Here is a 19,716-nt window from a genome sequence, read left to right on the forward strand (position 1 = left end):
TTCTGAGACATTTAACAAATACATCTTTACCTCAAAGAGTCTTTCAATGTTATTACTATTTAACTGTACGAATAAGGGCAGGATGTTGAAAAAAAAAGGTATTATAAACAATGCAAATGATTCCTTCGGTCACACCCATGACTACATTAAGATCTTTAGAACTGCCAAATAAGAGGATGGATGAAGTTGGAAAGAAGATGCAATTTTCCAGTTTTGTGTGAAACTGGCACGGGGCCCTCGGTCACTGCGGGTTCCGCCGCCGCCACGAAGGTCACTCCCTGCAGAAGGCCGGTGGATCAGTCCTCCACAGCAAACACCGCAGCGAACGCTAGAAGCCGTGGCCTTGAGAATTTCTAGGTCCGTGGGCCGGAGACTGGCACGAGAGTCTCGCTAGTTCCGAAATCCTCGCGGGAAAGGCTAGCAAGTCGCTTCTTTGACGCACTTCCGGGGCGCCGGAACCGAGGTGGCCGCGAGCCGGGAAGATGGTGGTAACCAGGTCCGGACGGCCTCAGGCCACGATCCAAGCCACGTTGGCTGAAGACTCCCAGCAGAAGGTAGGGGTCGCAGCGTGCCGTCATTTCTGCCCGCCGCTTCGCAGAACGGCGCTTGGGTGGTAGGGCGGCGCGCAGGCCCGGCGGAGCAGCGTGAGGACGAGCGGCGGGAAGGGCCCGAGCCGGTCGCACGCTGCCTTGTTTCAGGCCCGTTGCCAAGCCCATAGCTACCTCTTCGGTCCTCGCTGTTATCTTTTAAGGCAGTCCTCAGCAGGGAACAGAGAGGTCAGGTAACTTGCTTCGGGCAGAACACCTCCGTAATGCAGGTGCACGGCTGCGGCCTTTTAACCTGTTAGCACCGTACGAAGGAGGATTAATTTCGGCAACCAAATACGAGTTGATGAGGGTGAAAAGAAGGTGACCGTTTTCACGTGGGGGAGCTGGTAATGGCCTCAGCACTTTCTTTCGGCGTGGGGGAGAGCTTCAGTGACGCCGCCTGGTGGCTGTTAGTGGCGCTAGTGGTCCGTTGGTCTGATTGTGCGGCCAAGGGAATGGAGCGTTAATTCCTTTAGGTACGTGAAGGTAAGGGACGCGACTGATTCCACTGGTGTGTGTGTGTGTGTGTTCCTAAACACATCTGTGCTCAGAGTTAGTATTTCCCTTCTTCTCTCTTCTCCTGTGTGTGTGTGTGTGTGTCGGAATGCAGGTCCACCAAGCATATTTGGCATTTGATAACTCAGTGCAGAAAATTTTCAATTACTTGTTTTGTCCCTAAAGTTAGATCTAGGTCTTGGGGAGGAGACTGAGGCAGGGTCCTCCAAATGTAGAGTCAGATCCAATGTGTTTTTTATTTTTACTTCTAAAATCATGGGTACTCGTTGTTATGAGGAAGGGTCCTGCAAATGCAGGGGCAGATCCAGTATTTAAGTTGATTTTTTTTTTTCTTTAATTGTGGGTGGTGGTGGTGGTTGTCCTTGTATTAATCTCACTGGAGTTTTTTAGTGCCCTCTTAAAATTTGCTCCTGAGAGGAGTATTTCACTCGCTTTGCCCTAATTCCAGCCCTACCTAAATGACAGTGTATTTGTTCTGACTTCCAGAATTCTGCTAAAAGAATTCAGGCACATCCAAAAAGCAGGAAAGAATCTCCACCTGTTGACCCAACTACTGCTGAATCACAAACCACGAGGAAACAAAGTCCAGTCCCTAGAACTCCTAAAAGCAGAAAGAGGAAGAGTGGAACTACAGTCTCATTACCAGAGATAAACAAGCCGTATACTGATGGAGAGACCTCTGAGGCAGAGTCAGATTGTTCTTCTGTGTCTGAGCTCCAGGATCCCATCTTAAGAGTAACTAGGAGACGGCAGATCTTGGTTGCATGCACCCCGGTGTCTAGTGTTAGGAAAAGGCTGAAAATAACTCCAATAAATCAGTCTCATGCTGAAGAAGACGATGACTCTGAAGCTGAATCACATGTCTCAGGTATTTCTAGAATTGTGCCGCCCACATTAATAACTACAAGAACTAGAAGAAGTAAGGCTAAATCCCTAAGTGAGCCAAACCAAGAATTATATGCAGAAATTATTTCTGATGCTGAATCATCATACTCAGACATTTCTTCATTTTCTGAAGTTACAACTATGAGAACAACAAGAAGTATGCAGAAGAAATTACAGTCACAAACTGAGGAGAAATATACTAACGTTGTACCAGAAACTGAAAAGCAGATTATAAATTTGCCAACGAATTCAGAGGATTCAGATACCAGACAAACAGCTTGTTTACTTGCAAGATCTCTTTCTCAGATAAATAAGCCAAATTTCTATAGTAATGAAACTTATAAAGACTTTGATGATTCCTTCCACAGAAATTCAGGGGGAAAAAAAGCAGTGCAAAAACGTCAACATTCTAATCTAAGAGAGGAAAAACAGGCCAGTGTTGTACCTCTCAAAGAAGTAACAAAACAGAATTGTAAGAATTTAGATGAAGAATCCAAAGGAATGGTAGAGGAGGAGAAAGAAAGAAATGAGAAAAATTCTCAGTTGGAGAGCCTTTCTGAACCTCAGGACACTGACATTCAGCAGTTAGTTTCTCAGAGGCAGTCAACCCCCCAAAATAACAAAACTACATCAGAGTCCTCACATCTGAACTGTGAGGCTATAATGAAATCGTTAGCTCAGACATTTGCAGTGGTAGAAGTGGACAGATGGAATGAAGAGAGAAAGAACACCATAAAAACAAGTGACCTGACAGAATTTGGTGGTGGTAGTGATGAAGAAGAAGAGTGCACAGTCAAAGGTATCCATGAAGACATGAATGACGAAAGGGATATAGATTTTGAGAGCGAAACCAAACTGTTCAAGTCTGAGCTCAACACATCTCTGGATAAAGGTGATTCTGTTTTATTAGTGCTCAGCAGTGATGAGAGCCAGCAGTCTGAAAACAGTGAGAACGAAGAGGACACTGTGTGTTTTGTTGAAAATAATGGTCAAAAGGAGTCATTAAATGGAGACTCAGAAAATATGTCTTGTGACAACCCATTGTTTGTAATCGACACAACTCCCGGACTGAGTACTGATAAACATTTTTACCTGGATGAGGGAGACAAGGCAAGTGAGGTTGCCACTGAGGAAGAAGAGGGGGAAGAAGATGAAAAAAGTGAAGAACCATCAGACCTTGACAGAAATAAAGATGATGACTTTAGTGATGAAGACGACTTATTAAATAGCACAAAGTCTAAACTGTAAGTTTTACCTTTATTTTTAAAAGTAGGTTTTTGATACATACTTCAAGTGGCTAATTTACCATAAAAATATAAAAGAAATCAAGGGAATTGAGAAAATTACTGTCTCATGTTCTTCTTCTTTCTTTTAATGTTTGTTTATTTTTGAGAGAGAGCATGAGCGGGGAAGGGGGTGGGGGGGGGAGGATCTGAAGCAGGCTCTGCCCTAACAGCAGGGAGCCAGATGTGGGGCTCCAACTCACAGACTGTGAGATTATGACCTGAGCACAAGTCAGCCACTTACCGGACTGAGCCACCCAGGAGCCCCTGCCTCAGGTTCTTTATGAAAGAGCTCTTTTATCCCCCATTTCCCTGGTCTCTGTGTGTGCCTTTGTTAGTCGTATTTCTCCCACCAGTGACCTATTAGAAATCTATTAAAGATTTTCCTACATGATAGTTAAGAACAACATGAAAGGAAAGGAACTTTTTTTTTTCTTTTCCTCCATGCGGATCATAGACAAGTTGAAAAATAGAGAAAAGCTGGAGGAAAAATAATCACCTATAATCTGTCACCCATTGAAAAGTACCAATGTTTGGGGCTATTTCTTTAGTTTCTTTTGTTTTCTCTTTTAAATTTGTTTTTCTAGGCACAGGTCCCTGGTGGCAGTGTATCCACTGGAAATACAGACATCCTTGGTAAGGGCCTATACATTAATGGATGCCCAGTCTTCACTCTAAACCAATGAAATAAACCTCTGAGGCTAGCCGCAGGCATATTTATTATTTTTTAAAGTCACTCTCCTCCAGGATAATTCTGATGTACCTTTAGGGTTGAGAATCACTGCCAAACCACTACAGTAGTGATTTCACTTTCCAGTAGAGATTGATCAAAGCTTTCAACTGCTGTTTATATGAATAATTAGGTAAGAAAGTAACTTTAAGTCCAAATGTATTTGCTTATAAACAGGACCTTTCAGTAATGTAAAAGTAGAAATTCTTATTACATAAATATAGCAGGAGCCCAGACCCAACTGTAGAAGATTCCGATTTGGTAGATCCTGGAATATGACTTCTATATTTTTAAAAACCTTCAGTGGGAAATACAGATACTCATTACTGTTTAAAACTCACTGATTTAGAAGCATTACCAAATGCCCTTAGTTACCCAGGAAAACGTTTTAAGTTTGGGTAACTTGGAAGTTCAAAACCTTTCTCATTGTTATTAGCGATGGCAGGTGTATATTTGTTAACTCACTGCCTGTGTATGAAGTTGAGCTAAACTGCCAGATGTATCTCTTCTTTTCTGTAATTCTTTTCTTTATAAAATTCCTTTATGAAGTACATTGGCATATTATGTGGTCTTAATCTTTAAGAAAATCTAGGAAATCAAAAAAACTTTTTTCATTCATTATTCATCCTAGAATGTTCTTCTAAATGGTTGTATTAGATTTAAAACATGTATTCAGTTTTTCAGAATCCATTGTAAAAGTAAGATTTTTCTTTTTTTTGTAGGGGGAGAGGTCATTGGCAATAAAGGAGAGAAAGAAAAAGGTGATTTTAAAAATATAGTTTCGGGGCACCTAGTGGCTCAGTCGGTTAAGCATCTGACTTCAGCTCAGGTCATGATCCTCACGGTTTGTTAGTTCGAGTCCTGCGTTGGGTTCTGTACTGACAGCACAGAGCCTGCTTGGGATTCTCTCTCTCCCTCTCTCTCTGCGACCCCCTCCCCCACTCACTCACACACTCTCTCAAAAAAAGTTTAAAAAAAAAAAAAATACAGTCTCAGTTGTTTCCATTTTTATTTGATTACTTGATCTTTAAGTGATTGTTTCTCTTTCAGTCTGAAGTTGACAAGCAGCAGCATAGACCCTGGTATGAGTATCAAGCAGTTGGGTGGTTTGTATATTAATTTCAATGCAGACAAACTACAGTCAAACAAGAGAACCCTAACACAGATCAAGGAGAAAAAGAAAGACACGGTAAGTTACACGGAGTGTCCTGTTGGTTTTCACAGAACTATGCAGTCACTTCTAGAAATTATTAGTCCTTGATAAGAGACTAATTTTCCTGCAGGAAAACCACATTAGCCTACTGTGCTCCTTTTCCCTCCCTCAAAGTCCTAGCTATAAAAGATGACATTTGAAAAATAATACAGGATCAGCATTCCTCTTCTTGCACCTACCAGTTATCCCAGGGGTTGTGTTTTCTTCTCTTTTCCTGCTATATTTTTAGTTCTTAACTGTCCTGGATGCTGTTGAGAATCTGAAAACTGGGTGCCCACTCCCCCCATCAGGAACAATACATACCTGCATGTAGACCTAAAATTATACATGTAATTGCAGAAGGAAATCCCAGGTAGGCAACCTCACCCAAACCCTCATCTTTCATCACAACCGTGCATGGCTTCCCCAAATCTGTATTTTCTAGCCTTGCTGTCCCTTCAGGTCTGTTGTGCCTGTTGTGTCTAAATCCTGTTGTGCCTGTGGACTCTTTATTCAGATTTGCTCAGGCATTCGACCTCACTAATAGCCCTCCTTCTCTTTCTGGCTGGAACCAGCTCCTTCTTCAGTATTCTCTGTGCTGGTTAATGATGCCAAAATCTCTTTTCCTTTTGCAGTCAATCACTGAGCCTAAAGGATGCCGCTTCTTACATCCTTGTCCTCTGTTCCCTCCTTTTCACCCCACTGTCATTGGCTAGTGCAGGGCTTTGTTTTTTCATCTAGACTACTGCAGTGGTCTCTTTATTCTTTTCTTCGAGCCACCCTCCATACTTGTGCTAGATTTCTCTTTTTAAAAATACAAATCTGGCTCGGTTGGAAGTTGTATATGTGGTATACCACTCTTGATCTCCATGTTGTGAGTACAAGCCCCATATTGGGTGTAGAGTTTACTTAAAAAAACACACAAACACAAATCTAACCATGAAATTCTCCTGTTTAAGTCCTTCAGTGGTTCTTCAAAACAAGGTGCTTCTGTTCCTTCAGCTGTGTTCACATGCTGTGTTTCCTGAACATGTTCTGCTCTTTCCAAAGCCAGTGCAGAGTTCATAGACCACTGCCTTTGGGAGACATTCTCCAACTCTAGTCTTTTCCACCATCTCTGTGCTTCTGCAACACCCAATATAGAGTTGACTCATTATTGATCATATAATGTAATTGTTACTTTCCTGTCTTTTGGGTTTATGTTTCTAAAACAGGATTCCTCAACCTCAGCAATACTGGTCTTTTGTGCTAGTAACTCTTTGTTGTAGGAAGGTGTCTGGTTCACTTTAGTATATGTAGCGGCATCCCTGGCCTCTACCCACTACTGGTCAGTGGCATCCACCCCCCAACCTCTCTCTACACACACACACACACACACACACACACACTCACTCACTCACTCACTCACTCACACTATAGTACTTGATACACAACAAGCTCCTAACAATCTGCTAAATAAATGTCATGCTCTCATTTCTGAGTGAAAGGAAAGTCTAGACTGCTACTCTACTATCCAGAAACTCCTACGCCTGAACCTGAATTGAGGATTTCTGAATTGATTAATTTCAAATATTATTGACCAAATTAATATTTCTGTGAACTATTTTGAGGGCTCAGGAGCAGTCTTCTTTAGTTCTTACACTATGGGAGAGGACTAATTACCCTGAAGCACTTTTTAGTAACATAAATAGTATTATGACAATATTTGTTTATCGTATGCAAACAAAAAATGCAGAAGAACCTCTGAAAAAGAACCCCCAAAAGTACAGGCATCTCCCACAGAAGACTTGTATATAACTAATAAATACACAAAAAGATGATCAACAGCAAATGGAAACAGCCATAAGGCACCACTAACGACACACAAAAACACCAAGTGTTGGTAGCAATGTAAAGAAAAAGGCACTGATTAACCGTTGGTAGGATTTAACCTTACTTGAATACAAGGCAATTTAGCAGTACCTGTCAAAACTTAGAATCTTACAGAAATAATCATATGTGTGTAGAGATGATGTTTATAGTGTTTAAGTGGGAAAAGGTTTGATGGACACTTAAATATTGGAAGAAAAATTATAGTGCGTAACAGCTATTAAAAAGTATGAAGTTGATCTATGTGTGAATTGATGTTAAAAGAGTGTCTGAGATATGTTGTTGAATTGTACAAAGCAGATTTATCGAGAGGATGATTTCGTTGATATAAAAAAGTGGGTGTTGTTTAATCAGATTTATATCACTGTACTTAATATCAACTCCTCAGATCAGAGGAAGCTGTTTTACCAACATCAAAAGAACTTACTAAAGGCTAGGGGTTTTTTGCTTGTTTTTTTCAGAGATTTCAAGAGCTGTTATGGGATTTTTCTTGTTGACTTTATTTTCCAGTTTGGTGCAAGTGGCTGTTTGCAAATCCATGAAAACAAGTTAGACAAATTAATGTAAATCTGATGTGTGCTGATTTAGTTTAGAAAAAGAAATTTAAGATGAAGTTTCCTAAAATAATCCTTCAGTTTGCTTTCTAAAGCATTTTTATTGTAATAGAATTTACAAACTTAAGGACTGAAACAACTTTGCAGTAGTATGGTTGTATATAAAGAGGGCTAATATATTTGGAGTAGTCTTCAGTGTGGGAGATGTTTTGCTTAGAAGGTAAAAGATGTTGGAAAAGATTATATGATAATTCTGATATTTTTAAAACCAATTTAATATTTTTGCAGCTTTTGCAGAAAACCATCATTACTCCTGATTTTGAAAAAAACTACTGTGTCCCACCATATAGTGAATCAAAGTATCAACTTCAGAAAAAACGCAGAGTAAGTATAGTGGCTCTCATTATTTAGAATGTTTAGGTGCGTTTGACTATATATATTCAGCTTATACACCATGGTTGTGTAACTTAAAGATATGTATTTTTGGGGCACCTGGCTGGCTCAGTCAGTAAAGCACGTGACTCTTGATCTCAGGGTTGTGAGTTCTAGCCCCATAATGGGTGTAGAGATTATGTAAGAAAAATAAAATCTTAAAAAAAAATGTATTTGCAAAGAAAGTTGTCACAAAAATTTAAGGGCCCATAAAATACAGTTTCATAAACACGTTTTATATAGATTTTCACTTGGTGAAAATCTTTTTTTCCCCTTCCTTAGACAGCCAGCATATAAGGTTACTGTCCACACCTCTCGGTTTATAGGTACTGTTCACAAAGAGTTAAGAGCTCTGTTGTAAGCTGTCATAGGGAACTTAATGTAAAAAAAAACCCAGGTCTCTGTAGTCTGCCCACTGAGAGGGTAGGAAACTATTTACTTTTAATTTTTTTCAAGTTTATATTAGAGAAAGAGAGAGAGAGTGCACAAACAGAGGGGAGGTGCAGAGAGAGATGGAGACAGAATCTGAAGCAGGTATCCGAGCTGTCAGCGCAGAGCCCGACACAGGGCTTAAACTCACAAGCCGTGAGATCATGACCTGAAGTGAAATCAGATGCTCAATCGACTAAGCCACCCAGGCACCCCTAACAAACTAGTTTCTTTTGTAAAAATACGGGATTGTTTCCATCTGCCATTTCAACTAATAAGGGTAAAGTTATCAAGGGAGCTTGAAGGAAATTTGAGGCTGTTCCCTGGTAATGTCTCAGCACTAAGATGGAGCATTACGGGCATGTGGTAGACACTCCATAATGTTGTATGAATGAAAAATAAAATTAGGTAAATAACTTGCTGGGAGTTTCTCAAAGAATAGAATCCTTTTTTTTTTTTTTTTTTTTTTTTTTTTTTAATTTTAGAAATAACATAAATTTCTGGACTGGTCAGACTAAGTGACTTTGAGTCACCTGGGTGACTGAATAAAAATGTTAATGTTAACATACAAGCTCCAGAAGTGAAAATGTTTTTATACACTATCTCTTGTGTAGGCCAGATTACAGAATAAAGATTAAAGGTGTGGGTTATTCTCCGGCAAATCAGCAATTCTTACTAAGACACAAAATAAATTTTAAGGAACCCTCATTTATGAAACTGATAATACTGTGCCTAATTTACCAAAGTAAACACTTGTGATTCAATTTCTTTTATGAAAGGTGAATCTGAGGACTAATATATTCTGTAAAGTAACCTCTTTTGTTTTTAATTCATGAAATTCTCTATATATAATTTTGGAGGGAATGAGGTATAGTTTATACACTGCTTATTAAGGTCAGAATTTTCAGTTTAATTGTTCTTGAAATCTGAATTTCAGAAAGAACGACAAAAATCAGCGGGTGATGGCTGGTTTGGTATGAAAGCTCCAGAATTGACAGATGAACTTAAAAATGATCTCAAAGCACTGAAGATGAGAGCTAGCATGGACCCAAAAAGGTTTTACAAGAAAAATGATAGGGATGGCTTCCCCAAGTACTTCCAGGTATGAAACAACAATGGTGGTGGTGATGTTCTGTGGATTTTAGTTTGGAGAGCACTATAGTGTTCTTTCTGTTTACTCTTAACACAGATGAATATTTATGACGCACATCTGCTTAGGCTGTGTAATAATGGCCGGAACCCAGTTGGCCACCAACTTGTAATGGCGTTCTCTATAGAGAGAAGGTGTTGCAAATGGTAACTAAGTTGCCAGGTCATACCTCTAAAAGTTACGGAACTTCTAAGTTGGGTGTATCGTGTATAAATAATATTAGCTTAACAGCAAGAATCCTTACAAGATGGAGGAGGACATAGAGAATCATTTGCACCAAACTCCACTTCTCCAGGTAGAGGGTCATCTCCAGGCAAATGCTGAAAATAAGTTAAAAGTTGGTTTTCAAAGTGTTTGCAGATGAAAATCCAGTTGATTCACCCTCTGGTAGCTGTCAACTTTATTCTGTTCTTGTTGATTACCTTACTTGTCAGTCATCTGAATTACTATAGTAGTCCTTCTCCTCCAGGTCTGCTCTCCCTTATAGTCTATCCTTTACATCGTAGCCAGTCATCTTTTCTTTACAAAAAAAAAAAAGGCAGTCTGCTCATGATACACCTCTGCTCAGTGATATCACAGGTATCATGCAATGATACCTTCGATGTTTCTTTATGACATAGAGGGTAGAGTCTATACAGTCTGCACTCCAACTGGCTAACTAGCCCTTCTTTTGTCACATAGCCCTCTTAAGCTTCAACACACTCAGCCACTGTCTTTTCAGAATATACACAGACTGGTCTTGGCATTCCGACTTTGCATGATGTACTTAGCTCTGCTATGTTTGCTTGGTGAAATTTTGCCCATACGAATCTAAGCTAAAATGTCATCCTTGTGAAACGCTGACTTCCATTAGGTGGAAGTGGTCACTTATCTTTTCATGGCATCTGCAGTGTTTTGTTCAGCATAATATGTTATGCTTTAATCTTTTAGTTACCTGTCTATGGATTTTCCTTAAGACTGTGGGCTCTTTGCTGGCAGGAGCCAGATGTTGTCTTTGTTTCCCAAACACTTAGCACAGTATTTGGCACATAGTAGACACTGTAAGTTTTACTTGGTTGAATGTATGAACAGAGTGGTTACTAAGAAGGTAGCATTTATGATAACGTATGAGATCAAATAAGCGTGTAGTAGAATTTATGTGTCAGTTATATTGAGAAACTAAAACGTAAAAGAATTTAAATTCTCTGTCCCACTTTTCTAGTTACACTGTTCATCAAGAGTTTGCTGTACTGCCTAGCACTAAATTACATAAAAGGATTTTTGACTTTACTATAAATTCTATTGAAATGTCATTAGTAGGACTCAATGCCAATTGAATAAGTGACTTCTTTTTGCCTTAAAAAAATGGCAAAACTAACTTTAATATCAGTTCAATTTAAGTTGGGTTTTCCTTTCCTTTCTATAAATACAGTTTGTTAGAGCTACCCTGAAATATGAAGGCAACTTAGCATTCAAGTATTACATGACTTGTTTCAATCATTTGCTCATAGATTGGAACCATTGTTGACAATCCAGCTGACTTCTACCATTCCCGAATTCCCAAAAAACAAAGGAAGAGAACTATTGTGGAAGAACTGCTGGCTGATTCTGAGTTCAGAAGGTAAAGGAATTTATGTTTCATTTTGAATTACATATGCTTTCCTTTCGAACATACATAAACTTTTAAATTTCAGGTAATTTTTAAATGCTTTAGCATGGCAGCACTATTTACATTTTGGATGAGATAACTGTTTATTAGGGGGAACTGTCCTGTGCATTATAGAATGTTTAACAGCATCCCTGGTGTCTGCCCACTATAAGCCAGTAGCACTCCATTCCCAATATGTGACAGAAATGACTACTGACATTTTCAGATGTCCCCTGTGGGGCATAAGCAGTTTCCAGTTTAGAACTACTGCTTTACATGGAAGCTCGTAAATATTTGACTGGCTAGAGGAGACTGAACCTGTGAAGGAGACTGGGCAAGAATGGCCAACAGACATTAAGACAACCAGGATGGCATAGTGTCATAGCAGGCAGGAAAGAGAGTGTTACAAGCAGATATAAACTGGAGGGAATGGTTAACAGGAATAAATGCTGCAGAGAGATCAAATAAGAACTAAAAACTTCCTTTGGATTTACATGGGGGTCACAGCATTCTTGCCAGGAGTTTTAGGGGAGTGATGGGGAGGAAACTGGATTGGAGAGAGTTGGAGACATGGAGACAATTCTTTGAAGTTTGTGAAGTGGAAGTGGAGTTGGAGGATTTTTTTAAGATGGGAGCAATTGGGAGTATGTTTAAATGTCCTTAAAGCAGCTATGTGTGTATTCTAGGAGATTTAAAAGCATACCTCATACAGAAACCCGTGTTGAACTTCCAGATTGGTTTAATAGCAAAAGCGAAAAGGTCTGTCAAAGGGTTTTAAAAACTTTGTCAGCATGGAAAACAAATTTAACCCAAGTGTAACATAACCTAATTAGTCTGGGTAATGGTAAAAATTTTAGAAATAAGCAATGCTCTTTTCTCACTACTCTCTCCTTGGGAGTTTCATCCCCCATAGGGCGTCAGTTATAATTTATATACTGCTGGCTTCCAAATGTATTATGTGTAGTCCGGATCTCTCCTGAGTCCATACCCACATAGCCATCTGCTGCCTCAGGAGCATCCAGTGGATATCTCACAAGCACCTCTAAGGGCTAACTTGGTCTTTCCTGACCCCACCCTTGCAATACAGTCTGATCCTTTCCCAGTGCTCTGTACCTCATGACTGAACAGCATCACCATCCATCCGTTAGCACTTCCTTTAATCCCACATTCAGACTGTCTCTCCTGTTCTATCTCAAGCCTGTCATTTTCTCTCCATCCCCACAGAGGTGTGGTGCAAGCTGATTCTTTGCTTACTAAGTGTGATCCATATGTTCTGGTTAAAAATTGGCCTGTATTTTGTAATCTCGATGCTAGCAATCTCAGAAATCACAGCAGTGTTGATAGTGCTTTCACTAAAAAGTAATAGCATGAGGAAGATGGCAGTAAACTAGAAATTTCGTAGAATGAAACTCATAAAATTGCAGGTTACAGGTAGTCTTACAGTTCATTGTTCCTATACTTCAGTCACTGAGTACCATTTTCATGTTTGCATCATCTGTATGTTGCCTGCTTTTATTTTAAAGGGAAACTTGAGGGGCCCCTGGGTGCACAGTCGGTTAAGCATCCAGCTCTTGACTTTGGCTCAGGTCATGATCTCACGGTTCATGAAAGCCCCACATCAGGCTCTGCGCTGACACTGGCACCTGCTTAGGATTTTCTTTCTGCCCCTCCCCTGCTGGCATGCGCTCACTCGCGCGCTCTCTCTCTCTCTCTCAGAATAAATAAACTTAAAAATTTTTAAGAAAAAAATAAAAGGGAACTTTATATTGCCTACTATAAATGGGTTAGTTGGCTTATAATTTTTGTAATGTACCTGAAGATAAATACATTGCTTTAGGTGAATATTGTCTATCACCTAAATTTATGTATCACACTATGTGAAACACTCTACTAGCCCATGGAATGTTTTAATTCTTTCTACAACATTCTCCTTAAGAGGTTTCTGGCCTCTGAATACTTTAGGATAGGGAACTTAACATTTTTAATGTGTCATATGTTCCATTAGTAGGAATGTCTTGGAACAGAAGAAGTAAGTGTGATATACAGAAGGAAATGTGATTTTCAGCGTTGTATGTGGTTTTTGGTTTTGTTGAGGTATAGTTGATATACAGTGTTTTATTAGTTTCAGGTGTACAATGTAGTGATTTGACAATTCTGTACATTACAAAATGCTCATCACTATAAGGGTAGTTATCATCTCACCATATATTTTTGTAATTTTGACTATATTCTCTGCTGTGCTTTCCATCTCCATGACTTATTTTACAACTGGAAGTCTGTGCCTCTTTATCCTCTTTACCTACTTCACCCATTCCCCCACCAGCCTCCCTTTGGCAACCATCAGTTTATTATCTGTCTCTCTCTCTGAGGAACCCCCATACTGTTTTCCATAGTGGTTGCACCAAATTACATCCCACCAACCAAGCCCAAGGGTTCCCTTTTCTCTATATCCTCACCAACACTTGTTACTTCTTTTTGATAATAGCCATTCTGACTAGTATTTGAGAGTCTGTTTTTTGTTTGTTAGATTGCACATATAAGTGAAATCCTACAGTGTTCGTCTTTCTCTTTGACTTATTTCATTCAGCATAATATCCTCTAGGTCTATCCATGTTGTCATGAATGGCAAGATATCATTCGTTTATGTAGCTCAGTAATATTCCATTATGTGTCTGTGTGTCTGTGTCTAACACCATCTTTATTCATCATCTGTTCTTGGAACACTTGGGTTGCTTCCATATCTTGGCTATTGTAAATAATGTTGCAATAAACATGGGGGGGGGGGTACATATATCTTTCCAAGTTTGAGGTTTTGTTTTATTTCGGTAAATACCCGCTAGTGGAATTACTGAGTCATATGGTATTTCTATTTTAAATGTTTTGAGGTACCTCCATGGTGTTCTCAACAGGGTTGCACCAATTTCTATTCCTACCAACAGTGCACGAAGGTTCCCTTTTCTCCAAATCCTTGCCAACATTTGTTGCTTCTTGTATTTTTGATACTAGCCAATCTGACTGGTATGATATGATGTCTCACTGTGGTTTTGATTTGATTTTGCCTGGTAATTAGTGATGTTGAGCATCTTTTCATGTGCATTGCCCTTCTGTATGTCTTCTTTGGGAGAATGTTATGGTCCCTTTGCCCATTTTTTAATCAGATTGGTTTTTTTGGTCTGAATTGTGGAAGTTACGTATTTTGAATACTAACTCCTTATCAGATACCATTTCCACATAAATCTTCCATTCAGTAGGTTGTCTCTTTTTGTTTTGTTGGTTTCCTTTGCTTTGCAAAAGTTTTTTATTTGGGTGTAGTCCCACTTGTTTATTTTTGCTTTTGTTTTCCCTTGCCTGAGAAGACCTATCCATAAATATGTTGCTAAGACTTATGTCCTAAAGTATTACTGTCTATGTTTTCTTCTAGGAGTTTTATGGTTATAGGTCTCATATTTAGTTCTTTAATCCATTTTGAGTTTATTTTTGTGTATGGAATAACAAAGTGGACTAGTTTCATTCTTTTGCATGTAGCTATCCAGGTTTCCCAATTATTAAAAAGACTTTTTCTCCATTGTATATTCTTGCCTCCTTTGTCCTAGATTAACTGACCGTGTAAGTGTGTGTTTATTTTCTGGGTTCCCTATTCTCTTCCATTGATCTCTGTGTCTGTTTTTGTGCCAGTACCTTACTGTTTTGATTACTATAGCTTTGTAGTATATCTTGAAATCTGGGATTATGATACCTCCAGCTTTGTTCTTCTTTCTAAAGATAGCCTTGGCTATTTGATGTCTTTTGTGGTTCCATACAAATTCTAGGTTTATTTGTTCTAGCTCTTCAAGAAATGCTGTTGGTATTTTAACAGGGATTGTACTGATTCTGTATATTATGTTGGGTGCTATGGACATTTTACAAATATTAATTCTTCCAGTACATGAGTGTGATACATCTTTCCATTTGTGTTGTCTTCAGTTTTTTTCATCAGTGTCTTAAAGCTTTCAGCATATAGGTCGTTTCAATCTCCTTGGTTACATTTATTCCTAGGTATTTTCTTTCTGGTACAATTGTAAATGGTATTGTTTTCTTCTCTTTTTGCTACTTCATTATTTGTGTTCAGAAATGCAACTTCCATATTAATTTTGTATTCTACAGCTTTACTGAATTTATTTATTCTGATTATTTTTTGTTAGTGTCTTTGTTAGTGTTTTGTTAGTATCTAGGGTTAAACACTTTGTTAGTGTTTTGTTAGTGTCTAGGGTTTTCTATATGTATGTCAGGTCATCTAAGTAGTGACAGTTTTACTTTTTCCTTACCAATTTGGATACCTTGTATTTCTTTTCTGTAATTGCTGCAGCTAGGACTTCTGGTACTATATTGAATAAAACTAGTGAGAGTGGACATCCTTGTTTTTTTCCTAATCTTAGAAGGAAAGCTCTTAAAGTTTTTCTCCATTGAGTATGATGTTAGTTGAGAGTTTTTCATATATGGCCTTTATTTTGTTGAGGTAGGTTTCCTCTAAACCCACTTTGTTGAGAGTTTTTAAATCATAAATGGATGTTGTATTTGGTCACCTACTGAGATGATCATGTGGTTTTTATCCTTTTTCCTACTAATGCACCACATTGATTTGCAAATATTGTACTGCCCTTGAATCTGAGGATTAAATCCCATTTGATGGTGGTAAATGATTTCTTTTAACATTGTTGGATTTGGTTTGCTAATATTTTGTTGAGGATTTTTACATTTCTGTTCATGAGGCATATAGTGTTTTGGGTTTTTTTTTGTTTTTGTGGTGTCTTTGTCTGGCTTCAGTATCAGGAAAATGCCTTACAGATTGAATTTGGAAGTTTTTCCTTCCTTTTCTATTTTTTGGAATAGTTTGAGAAGAATAGATGTTAACTGTTCTTTAAATGTTTGATAGTATTCAGCTGTGAATCCATCTGATCTTGAACTTTGTTGAGAGTCTGGAGTACTGTTTCAGTTTTGTTACTAGTAATAGGTCTGTTCAAATTTCCTATTTCTGATTCAGTTATGGAAGATTTTATGTTTCTAGCAGTTTATCTTTTTTTTTTTTTTTTTTTTGGTTGTCCACAATTTGTTGGCATATACTTTTTTTATTTTAGTATTCTCTTATAATTCTTTGTATTTCTGTGGTATCTATTAATTCTCCTTCATTTCTGATTTTGAGTTCTCTTTTCTTGACGAGACTGGCTTTTTTGTTTTTTTAGTCTCTGTTTCATTTATTTCCATTCTGATCTTTATTTCCATCCTACTAACTTTGGTCTTCGTTTGTTCTTTCCTAGTTCCCATAGGTGTAAGGTTACATTGTTTGAAGTATTTTTCTTGAGGTAGGCCTTTATCACAATAAAGTTCCCTCATAACTGCTTTTGCTGTGTCCCAAAGATTTTTGACCATTTTCATTTTTTATTTGTCTTCATGTATTTTTTTCCTCTTTGATTTCTTCATTGACCCATTGGTTGTTTAGTAGCATGTTGTTTAGCTTCCATGTGTTTGTTTTCTTATAATTCATTTTGTTTCACATCATTATCTTTAGAAAAGATGCTTGGTAAGATTTCAGTCGTAAATTTATTGAGACTTGTTTTATGAGCTAGCACATGACCTATCCTGGAGAATGTTCCATGTGGACTTGAAAAGAATGTGTATTCATGGGGCGCCTAGGTGGCTTAGTCAGTTGAGTGTCTGATTTCAGCCTAGGTCATGATCTCATGGTCTGTGAGTTCAAGCCCCGCATCGGTCTCTGAGCTAACAGCTCAGAGCCCGGAGCCTGCTTCTGATTCTGTGTCTCCCTCACTTTCTGACCCTCCCCCACTCATGCTCTGTCTCTCTCTCTCTCTCTCTCTCTCTTCCTCAAAAATAAGTGAACATTAAAAAGTAAATAAAGAAAAGCATTTCAATAAATTATGTATTAAAAAAAAGAAAGGAATGTGTATTCTGTTGTTCCTGGGATGGACCGTTCTGTTAGGTCCATCTGATCCAGCGTGTTGTTTAAAGCCATTGTTTTCTCCTTGATTTTCTATCTGGGTGATCTATCTGTTGGTGTAAATGGGGTGTTAAAGTTCCCTACAATTATTGTATTACTGTCAGTTTCTCCCTTTATGTCTGTTAGTTTTTGCTTTATCTATTTAGGGGCTTCTATATTGAATGCATAGAAATTACAATAGTTATATCCTGTTGTTTGATCCCTTTATTATATAATGCCATTCTGTGTCTCTTGCAACAGCCTTTTTAGTCTATTTCATCTGATACAAGTATTGCTACCCTGCCCTCCCACCCCCCACCCCACTTCATTTGCATGGAATATCTCTTTCCATTCCTTCACTTTCAGGCTGCAGTGAGTCTCTTGTAGGCAGTATATAGAGGAGTCTTCTTTTTTTATTCAGTCATTCACCCTGTGTCTTTTGATTGGAACATTGAGGCCGTTTACATTTAAAGTAATTGCTGATAGGTTGTAATTATTTCCATTTTAATTGTTTGCTGGTTGTTTTTATAGTTTTTCTCTGATCTTTCTTCTCTTGCTCTCTTCCCTTATGGTTTGATGGCTTTCTTTAGTATTATGCTTGGATTCCTTTCTCTTCATTTTTTGTGTATCTGTTACGGTTTTAGATTTGTGGTCATCATTGGATTCATATGTAACATCCCATGTGTACAGCAGTCTATATTACTTTAATGTCACTGAAGTTTGAACACATTTGATTTTGTTTCATTTTTAATGTAATCTTACATTTGTTAGAATGTGTGTAAATTGTGGTGCTGACTTCTTGTGGGATTGAGTGAGTTGTAATATTGTAATGGGCTTCAATAGCTTCTGTTTTATTTTTTAAATGTTTATTTTTGAGAGAGCCTGTGCACAGGGGAGGGGCAGAGAGAGAGGGAGACCGAGAATCCCAAGCAGGCTCCACTCTGTCAGCACAGAGCCAGACACGGGGCTCCAACTCCCAACTCATGAACCATGAGATCATGACCTGATCCAAAACCAAGAGTCACACATCCAACTGAGTCACCCAGGTCCCCTCCCCTCTGCTTTTCTTAAAACTGTTAAATAGCTTCTGTTTTAAAGAGAGTATTAGCTAATCCTCAGCTTTAGTAATAACAGATTTATGTAACAGTGAAAGTGGTCTAGAACTTTCTGGCTAATTTTACAGGTTAGAGAATTTTTACTTTTTCCTAATTAACTGTACTGATAAGCCCTTCTTTTGAACTTTTGTGTACTACATTTTATTAATATTTGACATAATGGCAATTAAAATTAAGAAACTTTAAAAATGTTTATTAATTCCTTTTAAAATAATATCCCATTACACATTAACAAAAACAAATATTTTCATGAACAAAACAAAAATAATTTAGTGCAGATCTCTTTAATGTCTGGCTTAAAGATAGATAGGGCCTCATATCTGCTTCTGCATTAGTCTATTTTTACATTTTCACCCTACAAAAAATGTTTAAAGCATTTGATACCATCTGATAACTGGATATAGTGCATGGGTGTCCAGTGGTTGAAAGTTTTCAAAAGCCCTCCCTTACAGTTGCCATTTTTTCCTCAATGGACTGCAGGCTCTATGAGGGTAGGGAATGTGGCTGTCTTGTTCACTGCTCAGTCTCCCAGCTCCAGGTACAGCTTCACATGGTGCAACTTAGTACAAATGTGATTAAACAGTGATAATGCAAAAAATGTTTTGAGGGTTAGAAGTTATACAGCCACCATTACATTAACTTCTAATGTCATACTTTAGAACTTAAAGGTTTGGTTTTCTTTTTAGATATAACCGAAGGAAGTACTCAGAGATCATGGCTGAAAAAGCAGCAAATGCAGCAGGAAAGAAGTTTCGAAAGAAGAAGAAATTTCGCAATTGAGATTCACCGAGCAAGCCACGTATTTTACATCTCTTTGTTTACTCAAGATGTTTTTGAGAACTAACATCATCACACAAATTAATATAGAATGGCCCTGTCTGAAAGAAGTTGACTTGAGGGAGAATCAATCACATACCCCTTGGGATAAAAACAAGCGTGTCTACAAAAGACCCACCCATCCTTAGACCCTTTGAGGGAGAAAAAGGAAAACATCAACCATTTTAAGATGATTAACATTTTTGTAAAGTTTTCGACACTTAGTTATTTAAAGAAAATTGAATTAAAAAACATTTAGAAAGTATAAAGTTTGTTAACATATACAAAAACTTTAAAATTCTATAATAAAGCTAAACAATACCGTGATTCACACGTAGGGGTGTGGGGGGCGGGGGGGGGGGTGGAGATGGTAGACAGGAAATGCCCATTTCCAAGTTTAGGTCCAGAAAATTGGTGAAGCTACAGTTGTTTCAAGTATAAAAGGCATAGTTGGAACCAAAGTATTTTTGGAGCAGTATGACTGAAAAGCTAAATGAAATTATAAAAAAGTCTTAAAAAGGTAACAAAGACTTCCCAGGAAGTTTGGGTTAAAGGTAGAA

The 19,716-nt window shown here is 38.2% G+C and overlaps 2 protein-coding genes across 6 annotated transcripts in view; one reads left to right on the forward strand and one right to left on the reverse strand.

Annotated features, from left to right (window-relative positions):
• DNTTIP2 (deoxynucleotidyltransferase terminal interacting protein 2) lies at positions 1-19,483 on the forward strand. The gene is made up of 7 exons (XM_060626651.3): positions 1-554; positions 1,590-3,232; positions 5,052-5,190; positions 7,905-8,000; positions 9,415-9,579; positions 11,118-11,227; positions 19,027-19,483. Exons 1-7 carry the CDS (start codon positions 483-485, stop codon positions 19,118-19,120), a joined length of 2,319 nt encoding a protein of 772 aa, XP_060482634.1. The 5' UTR covers positions 1-482; the 3' UTR covers positions 19,121-19,483.
• The window catches only part of LOC144617225 (uncharacterized), a 25,154-nt gene continuing 11,565 nt past the window's right edge, over positions 6,128-19,716 (reverse strand). For 4 of the 5 annotated variants that reach the window (XR_013557492.1, XR_013557493.1, XR_013557495.2 and 1 more), the window contains exon 5: positions 9,836-9,947. The gene's annotated coding sequence lies outside the window, so the exon portion shown is untranslated. Of the gene's footprint in view, positions 6,319-9,835; positions 9,948-19,716 lie in introns of those variants that run through there. The other variant, XR_013557494.1, reaches the window with a different exon arrangement.

The sequence above is a fragment of the Panthera onca genome, chromosome C1, assembly GCF_046562875.1.
Source record: "Panthera onca isolate mPanOnc1 chromosome C1, mPanOnc1 haplotype 2, whole genome shotgun sequence".
Classification (NCBI taxonomy): Eukaryota; Metazoa; Chordata; class Mammalia; order Carnivora; family Felidae; genus Panthera; species Panthera onca.